Source organism: Callorhinchus milii, unplaced genomic scaffold, assembly GCF_018977255.1.
Source record: "Callorhinchus milii isolate IMCB2004 unplaced genomic scaffold, IMCB_Cmil_1.0 Scaffold6, whole genome shotgun sequence".
Classification (NCBI taxonomy): Eukaryota; Metazoa; Chordata; class Chondrichthyes; order Chimaeriformes; family Callorhinchidae; genus Callorhinchus; species Callorhinchus milii.
Genome location: NW_024704747.1, coordinates 9053078 through 9071339, shown reverse-complemented (window position 1 = coordinate 9071339; position 18262 = coordinate 9053078). Strand labels below are relative to the sequence as shown.

The 18262-nt window shown below is 36.6% G+C and overlaps 1 protein-coding gene across 1 annotated transcript in view; it reads right to left on the bottom strand.

Annotated features, from left to right (window-relative positions):
* Positions 1-686: 686 nt before the first annotated feature.
* Positions 687-18262, bottom strand: part of nckap5l (NCK-associated protein 5-like) — a 291964-nt gene continuing 274388 nt past the window's right edge. The window contains exons 20-21 of the mRNA XM_007896185.2: positions 17031-17206; positions 687-2356 (exon numbers count right to left, since the gene is read on the bottom strand). Of these exons, the coding sequence (XP_007894376.2) occupies positions 2072-2356; positions 17031-17206 (461 nt within the window). The 3' untranslated portion in view covers positions 687-2071. The remainder of the gene's footprint in view (positions 2357-17030; positions 17207-18262) is intronic.

Genomic DNA, 18262 nt, shown 5'->3' with positions numbered 1-18262 from the left:
GTATACGCGGGGCTGTAAGTCAGCAGTAAATCCAGGAGTCTGGGCTGCAGCACTGACCTAACTACAGGAGCAGATACACGACATACTGCTCCACATCCCTCCTTCCCCTTCAACGTAAAACTCGCTTCCCGGTGACCGCCCACCAGCACAGCCTTCAAAGAGTTAACCCTCATTACCTCTGAGGAGAGAGAGTCACTGGAAGTTTTCTTAGTTGAGTAGAACCCGATTGTTTGGGAGCGTTTCCATGTTATTATAGTGTACACATCCCTGTATTATAATGTGTGTATTTGCGCATCGGTTTTTTTTTGTTCACTAAACGGGCAACTGATTCCATCATTACCGACTCCATCCATCCACCCGCAGTCCCCCCCCCCCCCCACCCCCCCCCCACCCCCCACCCCCCAGACTGGGGGCTTACAATTCTGAAGTGACTTTTTGTTTTGCTCTTCAGTCAAGACACGATTATTAATTTTAACTGCGCGCAACTCATTTTTTTTCCCAATTGCTGTGTGTAACGCGCAATTTAAATCGTGCGCATTCTCCACTCAGTGGCAGTTTTTTTTTTGTTGCGATTAAGCAATTCGCCCCGAAAGTTTCCCCACAGGTTCTGATTGTTCTGTTTAAGGGAATGAGTAAAATGACAGTGAAATACATCACTTGTCCAATAAGCACAAGTCACTCACCGGCTCTTAAAATCTGAAAGGTTGAGGAATCTTTTTTTTAATTTTTCTCTGACAATGTTCTTACTTACACGAAAATATGACAATTTCTAATATAAACATTCTAGATTGCACCAAATATTGCCTTAACACTGTCGGTACCGTAACATTTCGGATTTTTTTTTACAAGTGGTACTTTTATCAGCTGTTTCCATGAAAGAAATATGTGTATTTTAGATCCCAGAAAATATCCAATGTACTACTTTACAATTCAATGTACAAAAGTAGATATAAATATCTGACCGCTAGACAAAAATACAAACCATCCCAAATATCTCACTTATTTTCCATATATATGAACACAAACCGAGTAGAAAACAAGTAGCATAGAAATCGCCCAAGTGTCAGTGAGCACCGGTAGAGCAGCGCTATTTTATGTAAAAAAAAGTGGATGTGTTTGCAGTGTTTCAAACAAAACGCTACACTGTACTGTACTGTAGTAACTGTAGCTCAGAGTTAGCCCAGGGGGGTGTATAAAGATGAGAGGAGGGAAAGATTAATCAGAATGGCGATACTGGCCCGTAACCCAAGATGTGCTTATATATCTTTAAATCATCTGAAAACAGCTCCAGTATATTATACAAATCCCTGACAAGAGAGGATGGAAATAGACAAAAACCCTCTGGAGCTGAGCGACACAGCCATCCATTTCCATTGCAAATATAGAAAAAAAGCAAAAACGCTTTATTTCACCTGAGAAAAGATACAACTGCACCGATCTGGACCGACCCGACCCGATTTAGTGGGCAGGAACAATTAGATCCGTGAAGATAAAATCTTACAGTTCCCCAGATGTGTTCACGGTGATTGTGCACATTATCAAACGGCGCACATCGCACTGTTAAATATCTGAGACTTCTCACTGAACAGTCCATCCACACTGGATGTCACTGGAGCAAACGCACAACTTGTGGAAGATCTCAATACGTTTATTGTGTAATAATCTCGAACTAACCACCTCGCGATGTGTAAACCCGGGTAGGATGGCACCATTGCTTTCGCATTTATTGCTTTCATGTTTCTTGCTACAAATATAAATTTCAATTTACAAAAAAAATCAGTACAATATTTATAGAGTGCAAAACTGTCTTAATCAACTCATCTGCTTACAGCGTTTCTCTATTTTTAACTGTTGTGTCCTCCGCCAACTCCTATCTGTTGGCGGTTTATAATAATTAAAAGTACACGTTTGGTCCAGAACAGTCCCGACTCAAACAGTTAAAACAATACATTCTACTGTGGTATGTTTTGCTGCAATGTTCTGAATATCTCCTGTCGGCTGTTTTATTCGTTTAGTTTGATTTTTAATGCCCCATAGACAGACAGGACGATCATTTCATAATGTTTTGTGTCTACACCTCGTTGGACCCCTGACTGGCACAGGATGAAAAACTGTCATACAAGGAATCACTTAGAGATTCCAAGTTATCCACCCCAGCCTTTTCAGGGGAATTTAGCGAAGTTTCTTCATTTCCTCTGTCGCTGCCTTTCTCAGCCTCGGGCTTTGATACACAGTTTTTCTCTTCTTCCATAATGCACACATTATTGGAGTTGATCTTGTTGAGGGTGTCCAGGGAGATGGTGGAGGGTTTGGATACATTTGACTCAGACCCTTCCTCTTTCACTTGTTTAATTTTCTGTAATGAAAACAACATAATTTCAATCAATTGGAGGCGTGCATAACATTTTAGTGGTTTACCCTTCAAGGGACATCGTGGCTTCGGATGACATTGGTGACGCTGACTTTTTCCTTTCCAATTGAATTTATTCAGCACAGTTGTGGCATTTCTAACCAGAATACAGAATGTCCTATCTCAGCGCAGCTCCGCGGCCATCCATCTTATGGGAAAATTATACCTTTTATACAATGCCTAGAGATATGTGGTTCATTTTTAATTAGATAGCCAATAATGAAGGATCTTTTAGAGGCTATCTGTCAATCACAATAAACCATACTTTATTTCTAGATAAAATGTCACAAAAACAGATACAATGTCAATAGAAATTCCTCGGTCTTTTATTAGGTGTAAAAAGATTTTCAATAACATCCACCTATCCAGCCTTTGGAATAGATATTGCATGTCCCAGTCACATTCTCACAATTACGGTTCCAGATCACATCAGCACAATCCTGTTGTTATTATTAATAATAATAATTCTTGCATTTGACATAGTCCCTTCCACATTGGGAGGACATCTTAAAATGCTTCACATGATTCACTGTAAAGTGTAGTGACTATTTTTGTAGGTGGATGTGGCAACAATTTGCTCATAGCAAAGTGGTTGCTGAAGGACAGGAAGATTCTGATAGTCCATCATTCACTGTCCAGATTCATATATAAAGAATAGATATCTGGGTGAAATAACAGAGAGATGCTTCCACTGTCTATGGAAATGTACCCTGGGATGACTCACCACTTTTGGTAGAGGGTAATAAGGGAAGCAAAACAGGGAAGGGGAAGTGGGTGGAGGTTTAGAAGGTTCAACCTCTTCTCATTTCAATAAGTTAGCTTAATGACCAAATGAGCATTTTAATATCAAATATGATCTTCACAAAATAAATAATTCTATAGCTAAAAAAATTCACTGAGTTTTAATAATCAAAGATGCAGCAAGTATTAAAGGAAATGTACCAAGGACTTCTAAAATCAATGCAGAATGTCAACTTCAAGGACTGGAAACACAAACTCCAAATTCAACAGAACATTCTATACAAAGGTCAGTCCCAACAGAAATGATGAAATAAATTACAAATATTTTCCCCACACATTTAAAAAACAATTAACCCTTCCTTAGGTATCCCCAAAGCAGAAATCATGTCCAACCCACTCTCAAGCCTCCACCTACACATATTTGGTTTAATCATGGGAAGAGTGCAAGGCATAATAGACCCAAGTGACTCCTTTCTGAGCTGAAATTTCTATGATTGCAACATAACTAAGAATTGGATTTTCTTGGATAATAATAGTAATAATAAGCCTTGCATTTGATATAGTGCCCTATCATGTCTTTGAGATGTCTCAAAGCGCTTCACAGAATATACTGTAGAGTGGATGATGAACCTCACACCCTCAACATTTATTAGGAGCCTTACACACAATGGTAAAGATGTCCACTGAACCCTAAGATTGAATCCAATGTTTTTTTTTGAATCTACCATCTAGATGCCTCTCTTTTAAAAACATGCTCAAATGTAAGTGGAAAGGGACAACATCCTTCACTTCACACATACAATACTTTATTTTAAATTGATCAAGGCAGCTCTGTGGAAAGTTACCTATTGGTGGCTATTCTTTAGTTTGCATTCAACATTTGTGGTAGTCATGCGTTGGTATGAATTGCTAAAGCTATATATCTTTTACTGATATTAAATCACTGGGTTCACATCCACTACCTAGTGAATACAGTTTACTGCTCTTATTGATGAATTTTGTATAGAAATAAAGCTGTGGTGTGTATCTTAGTCAAACACCACAATAAATCTGTGGTGTGTATCTTAGTCAAACACTACAAAGAGCATAACATAAATTTGGATTGTGGAACATGATAAACCCCACATTGAGAAGCTTATGTAAGCACCACTTTAATTTACTCCACTGAAGTAAAAATGCAGCGGTTGGGAATCAAATTAATCAGCTCTGTAATAGAATTAAAAAAACTAACATTCAATGTCAGAGTTCTGTACCTTCATAGCTACGAGCATGAAATGCCAACCCTCAACTTCCATCAGGAACAGGAAGTCTGTGTTCTTAATCATTCTATGGCTGGAAGTGATATTTCTTTAATCCCAGCAACAAAAATGCATCATTACTTAACATTATCCAGTTGGCTTGCTGGCTCTGCACATTGAACTACACTCATGTAATAAGGGAGTGAAGGGGGAGGGTCAGAATTTCAATTTCCTCACACTGGGTCACTCTCAACTATTATCACTCTAAGCAAGTGCCAAGCAGATAGAAAAAAAGCCAGAAAGGTAATTGTTCTAAATCTCAAGTGTATAGATCAGGACAGGAAGGGTCATAGCCTGGAAACTGGTCATCAAACCATCATTTTGGTTACAGGTAATGCAAGACCCTGAGAAACCATGAGCCATCAGGCCAAACAGAGGTCACCGATATCTTCATGAAATAAAAAAAAATGAAATCCAGGATTTTGTTTGATGTGGGGGAAGGTGTTCCTATTGCACACTTTGAAATTTATGGGATTTTCCTTCCAACATCCAGGTAGATAATTAAAGAGAACCTCAGGAATTCAGATTTTCCCACTGGTACTTTTTGATACAATGTTCAGTGTACTGTATAACACATCAACAAACAAGGTCAGAAATGTGTGATCTCTGAAAGCATTAATTTGTAAATTATACCATCACCACACTCTACAGTGAAATCGGGTGAAGAATTTTGAGATATTTTGATGATGCGATAAGGTGCTATATCAAATACAAAGATTATTATTTTGTTATAATAGAGGGTATTAAATCCACACTATAGTTATTCAGTTTTCTGTGGGAAGTAACATCACATGTTGACAAAATGTACAGAGGGAGACAGAAAGAAGCAACTTCAAAGAAAGAGCAACTAATGAGCTGAGACGGAATGAACGCGAGATTGGAATAGACAGGAATAACTGGAAATAGGTATGACGGATGAAACAATATTTCAATTTGATGCATAGCAATCTACAATGACCATGTGAAAATGCTTTAAGTTCTGGTATATCAAAAGTGAAGTCAACATTAAAGGTGTAGGGATGACCTTGAGGTTGAGTCAATGGAATCTGAGGTTCGAGGTCTCTAAACAAAGCAGACAGTCCACTATGAGTGGGAACCCACTTGGGGAAAACAAGAGGGAAGGCTAAGCCACTGTTGGGTTCATTGATAGGATAGCCAAACAGAAAAATATTGTTTTCAATAAAAATTGCACTGCTGATGAGGTGCTAAATCAAGTGCAATGATTATTTTTATTATATATTTCCCTGTGCTCTTCACTTTTAACACTTTAACTTTTGCCAACTTCAGGGATTCTTATCCCTCTTGTGTTTAGCGTCATCAATTGAAATTTTGAGCTGTATTCCCAAAACAACAACAACTTGCATTTAAATAGTGCCCTTCATGCCGGATGGACAAAATCAAAGTACATCCCAACAGCTTAAAATGTTAATGTTACTGGAGAACCCGCCAAACTCCCCTCTCTTCAATAACATAAAACATTGAGGGTCAATTGGCTTGGTTAGTGGAGCTTAGTTGCATATTCAGAGTTCTCCTCAGGACCTGGCAAGAGATATGGCATTTTGGAAGCTTTATCACAGTTTAAAAGGGACATAATCTCAAGAAAGTGGCATCAAACTGCTCAAAGGGACATACCCCAAGATAATGCTCAGCAAATCTGGCAACGTTGACACTTACTTCATGTACTAACTGACAAGATGAATATAGGGAATTGGATCCTTTTTAACAGAACTTCATTTCGTTGTCAAGATCTGTTCTATTCGTTACATCTGCAACAGTGTAATCAAGCTTAATGGCCACCATCTACTGAAATTCAAGAACTACAGGATACACACTGAGTTCATGAAGTGTTTTGTCACTTTTCGACAAATACATTTATTTGTCAAATTATTTCATTTGTCAGCTTAATTTACAAATATGTGTGTAGTGTTATAATAGTATTTATCATTAGTATATAATACATTTAATAGAATGAGTGCCTTTTATACAACATTTAAGTCAAATTAACGCAAAGTGACTTCGTTATAATGACACAAGAGTGGATAGCATCTCTTCCTCAACTTGCTTCTTTACCAACCCACTGTCCCACAGCGTATTTGCGATTACTTAAACTGTGCAGTAGGTGTATCATCTGGCCATATTGGCTTCTTATGACCGTAGAATGGCCTAAATTCTGCACTACTTTTCCACCAGGTGTGTGGTTTATGCAGTCTTGTACTATATTTTGCCAAATTTGCTTGGACAGGTGCTGGGAAGTAAGGAAGAGCAGAAAATATTGTGGATGATCACCTTTGCCTGATGCATCTGCATGAGTCCCATGTATGACATGCAGGTTGCGTGGTGTGACATCTTGCATGTTATTTCCAGCTAGGTACACCATGCCACTCTGCTGCCTTAGCCTTAATGCAATGAAAAAGATAGATACACCCCCTCATCAGTAGCTATTACCACAAGCTACCCTTGAGTGGATTTTCTCCTTACCACGATAGATACACCGCAGAATGGCTATTGAAGCACTCTTGAGATGCTAAGAGATTAGTAGAGTGGTTTGACTGAAGCCAGAGGAGGAGTCGTGAAAAGATTGTGCACTTCCTAGAGGCCAGAGAAACTGTCTCCACAATATTGCATTATTAGAATGCATTTAATAAAAAGACCCTTATCTATGTTTTCATATTGTCAGTAATGATTAATTCATTAAGATATCATACAGCTCAGATGCATATAGCAAATTAGTCCTGTTTCACTCCAGGTATAAATTAGTAGCTTGAATGATACAACAATTTACTGACTCTGATTTTGATTTGTGATGGATCTTTATGAACTCTGAATAGCAATCAAGGTTTTTCAGGTGCAATAACCTAACGATATTGCCTGTGTTGGATATAATCTGGTCATATGATTGAACATTACTGTAGAATTTAATTAATTTTTGAATTATGTGTCTACAGTGAATGAATATTGTAGCAAATCAATCTAAACTCAGTTTTGAGGATTACATTAGCAGTTAGCTGCAATACTTTAAAGTAATTTAGGAAATAATGTAATATTTGTGGGCTGACAAAAATCGCATTGCTGTGAATAACAAAGAGAACTAGAAAAAAATCCATGAATGCACACTGTAGTAACTTCACAATTAAACTAACCTTTTTAACCACTACCTTGAGGAAGCAAATTACAATAATTGCTTTCATCAGTCTGAATGTGAGAAGGATAAAAGCTCTATATAATGTATAACTGGGTAAAATAAAAAAAATCCAGTTAATAGAATCAAAATTACACAAGAAGAAAAGAAAACATTACCTCCAAGAGGTAATTTACTACTGATTCATTAATGATGTGTTGCTTTTAAAAAAGGAGCAAATGCAACAATGGTTAAAATCGGGAAGCCTAGTTACTATCTTAACCAGGAAATTGTATCCAATGCAGAGAAAAATAACTGAACAAGTAGTTTACTTATCCTCAGGCATAGTAGTCATCAGTCTTCAACTGAAGGTCATATTCACATACTATGTATAAGGCAAGATAAGCAACTAGGAAATCAGTGGGATTCAGCATTTTCAACTGGAATTTCCATAATTTTTATTAATTATGTTTATTTGACTTATTGTATCTTTCATACTCCACATGGCACAGGCATCTACTAAAGCATCACTTCACAGAAAAAGTGGTCAATCTGGTTGGGGCGAAAATGTGATACTCCAAAAGTTGCTAGAGTAATTGTGACTTCACACCTGTGATTAAAATTGAAAGGATCTCTCAAAAGTCATGATCTTAAAGGCTGGCAAAGGCCATTTTGCAGCAAACATTTTGCATTCAACGTTTTGAAGATTGGGCCTTTGTCGAGAAAAAATAGTAAACAAAATGTTGACGGCAATTGGAAACTAGAAGTGGTAATTGCGGTCAGCGTTCCGCTTTGGGCTTTTTCTCATTCGAGCAAAAGACCCCAAAAAGTCACAGAAAATGTCAGAAAACTGACCACAAAATGGCTTTTGCTGGCATTTAGTACCATGATTGTTTTTATGGTTTTGTAACAAATGTGTAAGCAAATTGTGCAATTTCAGTCCCAAAACACAAATAATTACATATAAACTTGTGGTTTTAGAATACTGCATTTGAGAACCTAAATTAGCACAGCTCTGAAACACATTCTTTTATATCTATTATTATATACTCTCACGATTCATGGAATCATGCTGTGAGAACAATTTGATCCTTCTAGTTGATCCTCATTTGATTAAGCACATATGAGAACACAAAGCAGGTGCAGCCTTTGCTTGCTATGCATGTTTGAGAGATCTAAGATCAGTTTAGGTTTCTCAATATCCAAACGGTTATCTGTTAATTTGCTGAAAGGTAGAATCATCCTGGGCTTTTTTTATACAGCAGAATTTACCCTGAATGTGAGAGAAATGTGTTTTTGTAAGTGGGTCACAAGATGCATGAAAACATTTTCTAAAACAATACAGAACCATAGAACCAAATAATGTTGGGTGTGCAAAATCCCTGATTTTTGCTTGTTCTATATGGAAGATGAAGCATATATCATTCCAATGAAATTATGGCATGACAGAACGCTCTTTAGGAACCTTCCTTTGAAATGCTATTAAAACTTATAGACCAAGAAATTATGGTTCATAGCAAGGTGGCAAAAGTCTATCATTCAGTAAGAGAAAATAGTTTATCTGCAGATAATGCAACATCTGAAATCTGATGCAAGGCTCAAGCTAAGAAAGCCATAATTCTATTCCAGTCTGAAGGTTATCATTAAAAGAAAGCTTCAGACACTACCCTCCCACCTGTAAAACTTTCCCACAATTCCTCCGTCTCTCCCTGTATCTGCTTTCAAATGATGCCCGAAACCAACCTTTTCAACTGTGCCTAAGATCATTTCCCTCCCTACCCTCACTGGGAGTGTCTGGGACCATCTCTGCAAAGTACCCATTGTGATATTTATGTGAATGGTGGTATCTAAATGTTATTGTTGTTGATAGAAATGGATGCAGCACAACTGAGACTGATTTCAGTGGCAGAAGTGGCAATCTTTGACTGTGGTAACGTGGCATTCATTAATCAGTGGAATAAATAGATGGCTGTGAATTTACAAGAAAACCTGTTTACTTTTGACAATCAGTTTTACTATTCCTGTTCTTGAGGTTCTTGTTGACAGATCATTTCATTGTCGAGTCGTGACTTTACAAATATATTTTCCAAATTTATGCAGAATTCAAATGGGAAGTTAATAAATTTGGAATTAGCCTCATGCAGCAAAGATATTAAAATGATAGATTTTTGTAAAACCTATGAAAAATCTTACTTTCCTTTTAACTCTTTTATGATCAGATACTATTCAGATAAATTATCAACCATAAGTGAATAGAAAATTGTATCCACTTTCACGTATAGGATATGGATCTTTGGTCCCAGAAATCAAGTGACATTGCTTCACATTGTATTTTCTAATGTACAGCTCCTAGTCTAAATATTTAGGAATGCATTTTAAACCTTAAAATCCATTTTTTGTAGGGTAATACATAAGCTAATAATATTTAGTTATTTTAATGTGTTTATAGAAAAAAAACTCTGCAGAAAGATCTTTGATGGCACCATTTTGGAGTCCTGTAGCTCAGTGGTTAGAGCACTCACTTTGCAAGCAAGAGACCTGAGTTCAATTCCAGGCAGGGCGAAACCTTGGGCACGTTTCCTTACTCCACACGCCTAATAATAATCCCTCCAAAACCAGAAACAATAATAAATTGGTCATTTTCAATCCACGACTGTTTGTGGGACATTGCTGTGCGCAATTGGCTGCCGCGTTCGCCCACAAATATACAGTCAATTCACTTTACAGTGTGTTCTGTGAAGCGCTTTGGGACGTCCTCCTGACGTGAAAAGCTCTATATCAAATGCAAGGATTATTATTATTATTATGGTGATAAGGCTCACGTTTAACAGAAAAATTACCTGTCGATCTTTTGCTTATAGGATGATATGTATGGGTCATTGACATGGATTGTAGTTAATACAGTATCATTCTAGATAGCTGCCTTTGGCACAGGAAGTGTGCTTAGCAGAGACTGCTTGGTACAGGGAAGAGACTGCTTGGCGGTAAAGATGAAGAGTTGTAACCCACCTTTTAAAAATACTTTCTGAATACTCAGCAATATTTTTCTTTATTGACTTAAAGCTTTTGCTAATTGAGACTACAATGGAATTATTTCTCCTTAGCTTGTTTCTGAGTTCAAGTTTCAGATTTTGGTGGCTTTGCTGAATCCATGACTTTCTGAGCTATGGCTTAATAATGGGGAAATATATTTTCTAAATGCACTCTATGTAGGTCATCTATTCACATGACAGACTTATTACTTATTCACTACTAAAAACACAATTTGGCTTTGTTCCTGCTCCTGCTCATGGAAAAGTGCCAGGTTGCATCACTTTTTTCAGCTGCGCTGGATAGATGTAGCAGACGACATCATAAATGTGCAATGAATGGACGAAGATTTTTGTTCTGTTCCTTTGAATTCTCTTTGAACTCTGACTTTTCTATGGAAATGGGACGAATAAAGAAAAAATCTCAAGGGTAAATTGTAATCTTTAAAGTAACTTTATTATGTCTTTCAAACATAAAATGAAAGAAGAACCAATTCTAATTGATATTCTGTAATACCATCATAGCAATTCAGTCGTTCCAAAAATCCGCATGGTAATCTTTTCATTTACTATGTATAATAATGTGAGTCCACTGTTCAATTTGATAGTTACCATTACATCTTTGCAGCTGAGGTTGTCTTTCCATGTCTCCATGCAGGCTCTCCAAACAGTTTCTATTAAATATTTTTCAAATCAAGAAATAATAGCAAAGAAGCCTATCTAAGTTTTGTGCTGTCAGAAAATGTCTGAATGATAAATGGAGGGCAGCTAAGGCCCCCAGGACTGTGATGTGTGCCACAAGAGTTTATATCAGTCTCTTGGGTTGCTGTGAAAGGTTATTCAAGATCTTTGAACCATATGTTGGGAGTACAAATTTCTTAAAATTACTGCTATTACAGAAAACTCTAAACTGAACTCAAACTGGTAGTATTTAGTCCTCTAGCTTGTAAATTATATTTTATTTTTAACAATCAAACATTTTACTGCATTAAGGAAAATGCTCATTATTTGTAAATATAATCTAAAGAACTTTTACATTTTTTGTTTAAAAAAAATTGGAAAACCAAGCAATATTCAATTTAGGTTAAATGATCAGGATAAGTGATTAGGGTATAAGTGTAAATAATTTCATAAACTGGGGTCAGCAAAGTTGGCAAGGACACAGCATGTCAATGAACCTGGCATGACGACTATCTCACTAAGCTAAAATAACCTTTAAATATTAATCAGTCATATTCAATACAAAGGGAAAACATGCTTCTCAGCATCAAATTAAAAGTATAAAGCTTACTGTTTGATACTACAACAGTAACTAAATCAAGTCATGTAGCTTTGATATAGGGGTAACACAAACAAATAAGAAGTGTAGGAGATTTCAAGTAAAAGTGTGAAAGGCATGAGGGGAACAAACTACAAGGGCAAGAACTCAATTGATTTCAAAAAGGAACCAAACAAGTACCTAGAAGTAAAAGGATCAGGAATTATAGATGAGAAGATAGATAGGTAAAAGGAATCTTTTGGGAAGATAGTTGGGCAAGCTGAATGGATCAATTATCTACTCTTATCTTAAACTGTTGCCGTATAACTATAGATTTCAATAATTACTAATTGTTTTGGTGCCAGAACATTAGATAAGGGCTTTCCTATGATTGCTGTTTTATTCAAGTTATACAAAAATTAAATTTTATTCAAGTTATACAAAAATTATTATGGATAATCTGGAATTTAAAACCAGATAAGTAGATTTAAAAGTTAAATATGGGCCAATTCTTTGTTCAATTCTTATAAAATATTGTATGCATTTTCTTGAAAAACAAGTTTCAACGTTTGGTAATGGCATTCCTTTAAAGCATTTTATATATTATAGTGAATTGCTGTGCTTGTCAACGTGAAGGATACAAGTGTTGGGAAGTGGAACAGTTTTCACAGCAGCATCAATTATTTCCAGGTCAAGTATAGCTTTAGGCATTTGGCAGATAGAACCTTAACTCTAATTTCTAAATGATGGACAGTTTAAAATGTAAGTCCATGTCTGTGTGAGCTTGGTCAAAACTACCCAACTAATTTTAATTGAGACCCTAAAAGCCAGCCGAGACGAGATACGTTTGTCCCATTAAACTGGGGTAATGTTTGAATTGGGTCCCATAGGTGAAAGAGCAGTGTGGCAATCAGTTGTCCCTCCCTGTAGCTATCAAAGCAAACTTGTGTATTTTTAAAGCAAGTGACAAAAATATAAACAGAATTCACATTAAGCACATTGGTTTAAAATTAAAGTTAAAACTAAAGAAAGAAACATCGAAAATAGTAGATAAAATGCAATACAGTTTCTTCTGAAGTGAGCGATTGTCACCTAAACACATCTCAAGATCAGGTTCTCCCAAAGCAGGTATACATCAAATTACCAGATGCTTCACATAATCGGAGAATTGAGCATGAGGAGTACAAAAGGAAGGTGACTGCTGTCCATTACCACTTTAAAATTCTGATGCAGATATGGGTCACGCTTCAATCTTATCTCAATAGTAATTATTATGGTTCCAATATTTAACAGATTTAGTTAATAATATGATGGCAGAGACAGATAGATAGATGCTTGCAAATTTTTTTTCTGCTTCAAAAAGACATCAAGTCTGTGACTCAAGTCGATGATTTTATCGTCAAATCTGAAGAGGAGGTTGATTAATTCTGAAAAGCACTCCAGGAACTTGAAGTCTCTGGCTATGTAAGTAAATCTTTGGTGATTTCCACCCCCCACCCCCCACCACTCCCCAAGAGCTGCTCTGTCAGTCAGTTTTAACCCTTATGCACCAAAGCTTTGCAGTGCCTCTGTACTTACTGGCGTTTCTGCTGGCAGTTGTTCCATTTATAATGTTCTTTGTCTCTTATCGTCATTGATAGCATTGTGCTCCCTTTGTCTCATATTGTCTTTCTCCTATAGTAAAAGCAGTTGCCTTGTTGTGTATGTGCAAGTGATTACGCATGAAGTGCTTGGCTCTTTTATGGTTCTGTTTGTGTGTGCCTGCCTGATACAAGTTAGGCTCCGTCTCCAAATCTCATAAAATGTACAGCACAGTGACCCATCAAGCCTAAAGTGTTGCTAGCTCGTGCACTGGAGCTAAATTCTCTAACCCCACTTACTTGTTTCCTCCTCTTACCCTTTTATATTCTTCCTCTTCAACTGTTTATCCAATTTCCTTTTAAATATTAAAGTCTCAGCATCAATATCTACTCATGACAAAGCATTCCACTCTCTAAATAATGCTCTGCCTGGAGTTACTCTCAATTACTTCTGTTATTATCACTTGGATGAGGAGACAACATAGCTGAACTTTCACTGCTGCATCCCCCAAGTTGAATAATTTGAAAATTGTTGGAGATTTAAAGAGTTAAAGCAATGTAGTATACTTTAAGAGATTGTATACATTTTACTAAAATATTATAAATATTTCCAATTAGGTAATCTAATCTAAATTCCCCTTTGACCATATCTACGGTCACCGTCACCCTCCCCCTAGCTCGGCAAGGGGCTCAGCCACTGTTAAGTGCTCTGAGATGCCGTCCGGCATGAAGGGAGCTATATAAATGCAAGCTGTTGTTGTAAATTAGCAATTTCTTCATATAGTATCTGTTTAAAAGGAACAGAAATGATACCCACTTGGCATTTCATAATTTTGACCTCGTAATTTTGAAACAGAATATTTTCCCTGACTGATGTTATTCATTTGGAGAACAGATCAAATAAATAACAACCCAAACTATCAGTAGTAGATCCTTCCTTTGAAATAAAAAGCCTCATTAGGAGACTTCAGCACCATATTGGTGCTCTCTTCAAATATTTCAATACAGAAAACCATGTCAACATCAGAACAGAAAGATGCTTAGTTGATACATACAATTAACATATTCTGCCTTTATATTTTCTTCAAAGACTTGCACGTACAATGATGAATACCAAGATCCCACTTAAATGAACCCCTTAATTGCTTTATAGATTACCTGGTTTGGACAAAAAAAATGCCCGAACAAATGAAGGGCAGTTTGCAAGCTAGGAGTAACATTTCTGTTGTTATCATGAAATTTATTACCCCTCAGATATTTTACCTGGTATTCTAAATCCTCCAAGTTCAGTTTAAATAAGATACACATCATCTTGGAATAATAAATAATCCTTGTACTTAATAAAGTACTTTATTACGTCATTGAATCATCTCAAAATGTTTCACAGGATTTTACCACAAAGTGCAGTGATTGCATTTGTAGGCGAATGATGTTAACAAATTATTTTTTAAAAAGCTGGTAAAAAGGTGTCACGGCCAATATGCTTGTTCCTCGTTTGTCATTCTGAGAAGTTAAATACTGAGAGGCAAATCGTTCGTGCACTACAGAACCACTGGATTCCAGATTGAGTTCACGTAATTCAGTCACATTTTTAGGGTAGCTCCTTTTTTACTTTGCAAACAACTTTAGTTAAAAAGAATATGGCGGAAAATTGCAGTACTACAAAATGCATTCTGTTCCTTAATTAATAACATTTCTTAATTGAGAAAGCTTTATTAAAAGTATACAAATGAGTTACTGGTAATATGTCCTTTAGAACTCTCCTAAACAATAGGTTTGGTACTGAACAAGCTGCTGACTCCTGGACAATGGTTTATTCAAACAGTAGTTCCTTTGAAGCTTGAGCTATGTTTTAACTTTGAATTTTAAATTTTACAATTGATTTTAAGCCCACCCAGTGGCAGAGAAGTTTCCATGGTCTCCACAGCCCACAATAAATGCCTTCACAATCCTCACTCACTTAAAAATGCATTCCTCAATCCTTTCTCTTTCCAGCAACACACTGAATTGCTTCTGCAACAGATTTATTCTATTCGCTTCAATAGGTTTCTTACTCCTCTGGGCTGAAATTCTGGTTGGGTTATGCATTGTCAATGTCAGACGCTAATGGGATTTCCCCCGTTATAATCGCACATCCCCAAAGGCACTATGCATAAGGCTAAGCGAAACTTCAGCAACCAAGTTGCCTAAATTTTGTTGCTTATGATCCTGTTTTCTTTTAAGCAGAACAAGGAAAGTTTCTCAGGCTAAGTGAACTATTACTATTGCTGTACAGTTTCTAACTCTTGTCTGTCTGCACTTAAACCCTTCACCATAGATGACATTGACAAGTCATCAAGATCGACTCTGTTTCAAACTTTATCTCTGGTCATTACAAGTATTTAGCCTGTGATCATGTTTACAATATACTAATTATTTATAGAAATGTTTACATACATTGTGCATCATACAATTTGTACTGAAGCAATTTGTTTATAAATTATATTTAAGTATAGTATTTCATGGTAGCAATGAGTATAACTGTCCAAAGATATAAAATAAATACAAGGCAGCCCTGGTAGAATGTGCATTGGATGAGCACTACACTGAAAGTGCAATACACCTTTCTTCAAGCGCTGAGCTAAAATAAAGGATCATGACCAGGTATGAGGATGTCACTGATGTCACTTGCGTGGCACTGCGCAGGTGCATTATGCATGAACTGCATAATCTATTAAGAAATACATTTTGCAATTTGTACCTGAGTTTTCGTGTGTGTTTTCATTACATCTTTTAAATAGATGTACTGTATTACATACAGGACAACCATGTTATGACACAATTGTCTGAGTTTCAGTGGCTACAAAGTAGGAATGAAGTCTTTCCTGAAGTGCTGTCAGTGGTGCTTCCATCAAATAGCAGATGTGCACAGGAATAATAATCCCGTAGTGTAGTGGTTAGCGCATTCACCAGGCAAGAACTCGGTCATTAATCGATTGGCGGATTGCTTTCAGGAGGTAATAATTCCTTAAAAAATATATATTTGGCCACTCAATGCACTTCTGCTACGTTTTGCCCATAAAATACACAGTCAATCCACTTTTACAGTACATTCCGTGAAGCTCTTTGAGACGTCTCAATGACATAATAAGGCGCTATATCAATTGCAAGGATTATTATTCCTGTGCACATCTGCTATTTGATGGAAGCACCACTGACAGCACTTCAGGAAAGACTTCATTCCTACTTTGTAGCCACTGAAACTTAGACAATTGTGTCATAACATGGTTGTCCTGTATGTAATACAGTACATCTATTTAAAAGATGTAGTGAAAACACACATGAAAACTCAGGTGCAAATTACAAAATGTATTTCTTAATAGATTATTGATTTGGTTATGTTTGATACCACTGGCAAAACATGAGCATGACCAGCTTTTGTACCTCTAGCTCATTTATAATTTTGAAAGAACAGATTTTTCAATAATTCAGTGCAAAAGTGTCTGAATAATATAATCCACAATACTTATCCACTGTCACACGATACACAGAAAGTTACAATATTTTATAATTAACTGATAATGAACAGAAAGCGATAAATCATAGAATATACTCACACTTGGAATGTCGTCAACCGTTCTTTCCTTATTCACTTCACTATGCAACTGCTTAAGAAGGCTAACATATGGCAGTTCCTTTCCATACTGCCCATATGGATTATGCTGGTAGAAACTGATGACTGGAGAATGGCTTATAAAACTTTGATCCTTTTCATTTCGCTGCTGTTGACCTACTGTGAGATGATAATGATTAAACATCAATCACAGAATTTTAACGCATTAATTTGAGGTCAAGGTAATAAGATTATACGGAGTTCTAGATAAGAGTTCTTCTTGGCTGTGAAACAATAGATACAATAAATTTAATAAGAAAAGACCCATGGCCTAAACCTTTCCTTTCTCCTCATCAGAACAGATTGGATCACAAGCAAAAATTTTGTAATTACCATATATTTATCCGAATGTTTCCTTTTTAATTCCTCTGAAAGTCACCCACCAATATGAAGCCTCTTTTAAACAGGTCTGCAGTATGACCAGGGTTGGACATTAATCTACAACCTATAGTAATACTTCTCTATGCCTAGAATGCTTCTGGTTCAATGATCTGCCTAACGCATCTCGCCAGTGATGAATTCTGCAAAGTGCCTGGAAGGCAAACAGTTTTGCTTTACCAATGGTAGCTGTGACATCATGAGGCAGCACTGGCATTCAATTCCATGACCGGCAGAGTACAGATATAGTCCAATGTGACTGAGTTGCCAATGACTTACTGTTTTAGCAATAAAAGTACAAAGAGCCATAATGTAATAAGAGTAACAAAGTCAAGGATAAGCATTTACATTCAATTTAGCTCATGATTTCACCTCAGGTTAAAGGGTAAAACAAGAAATTAATGAATTATTGTCTCAGTCAGAATGCGTACCCTACCTCCTGTGGAAGGTTAACGCACGTAAAAGTGAACCTACAGGCTAGGATGTTTGCGTCCTTTTCCATTTGAGCAAAATTACAAGACTGTATTAAGTCAACTCGCACCTGTGGTTTTATGTTTCTGTCTATTACTACTGGTTGAAAATGAGGCATAACTATGTTTGCATCATCCTCTCCAAATTTTGTTAAAGGCAAATCGTGTCTGACAAACAGAAGGCGTTCTTCAATGAAATAATGGAGAGGATTAATGAAGGTAGTGCAATTGATGTTATGTATATGGACTTTCAAAAGGTGTTTGATAAAATGACACATTAGACAATAGACCTCTTAACAAAATTGAAGCCCATGGGATTAAAGGGACA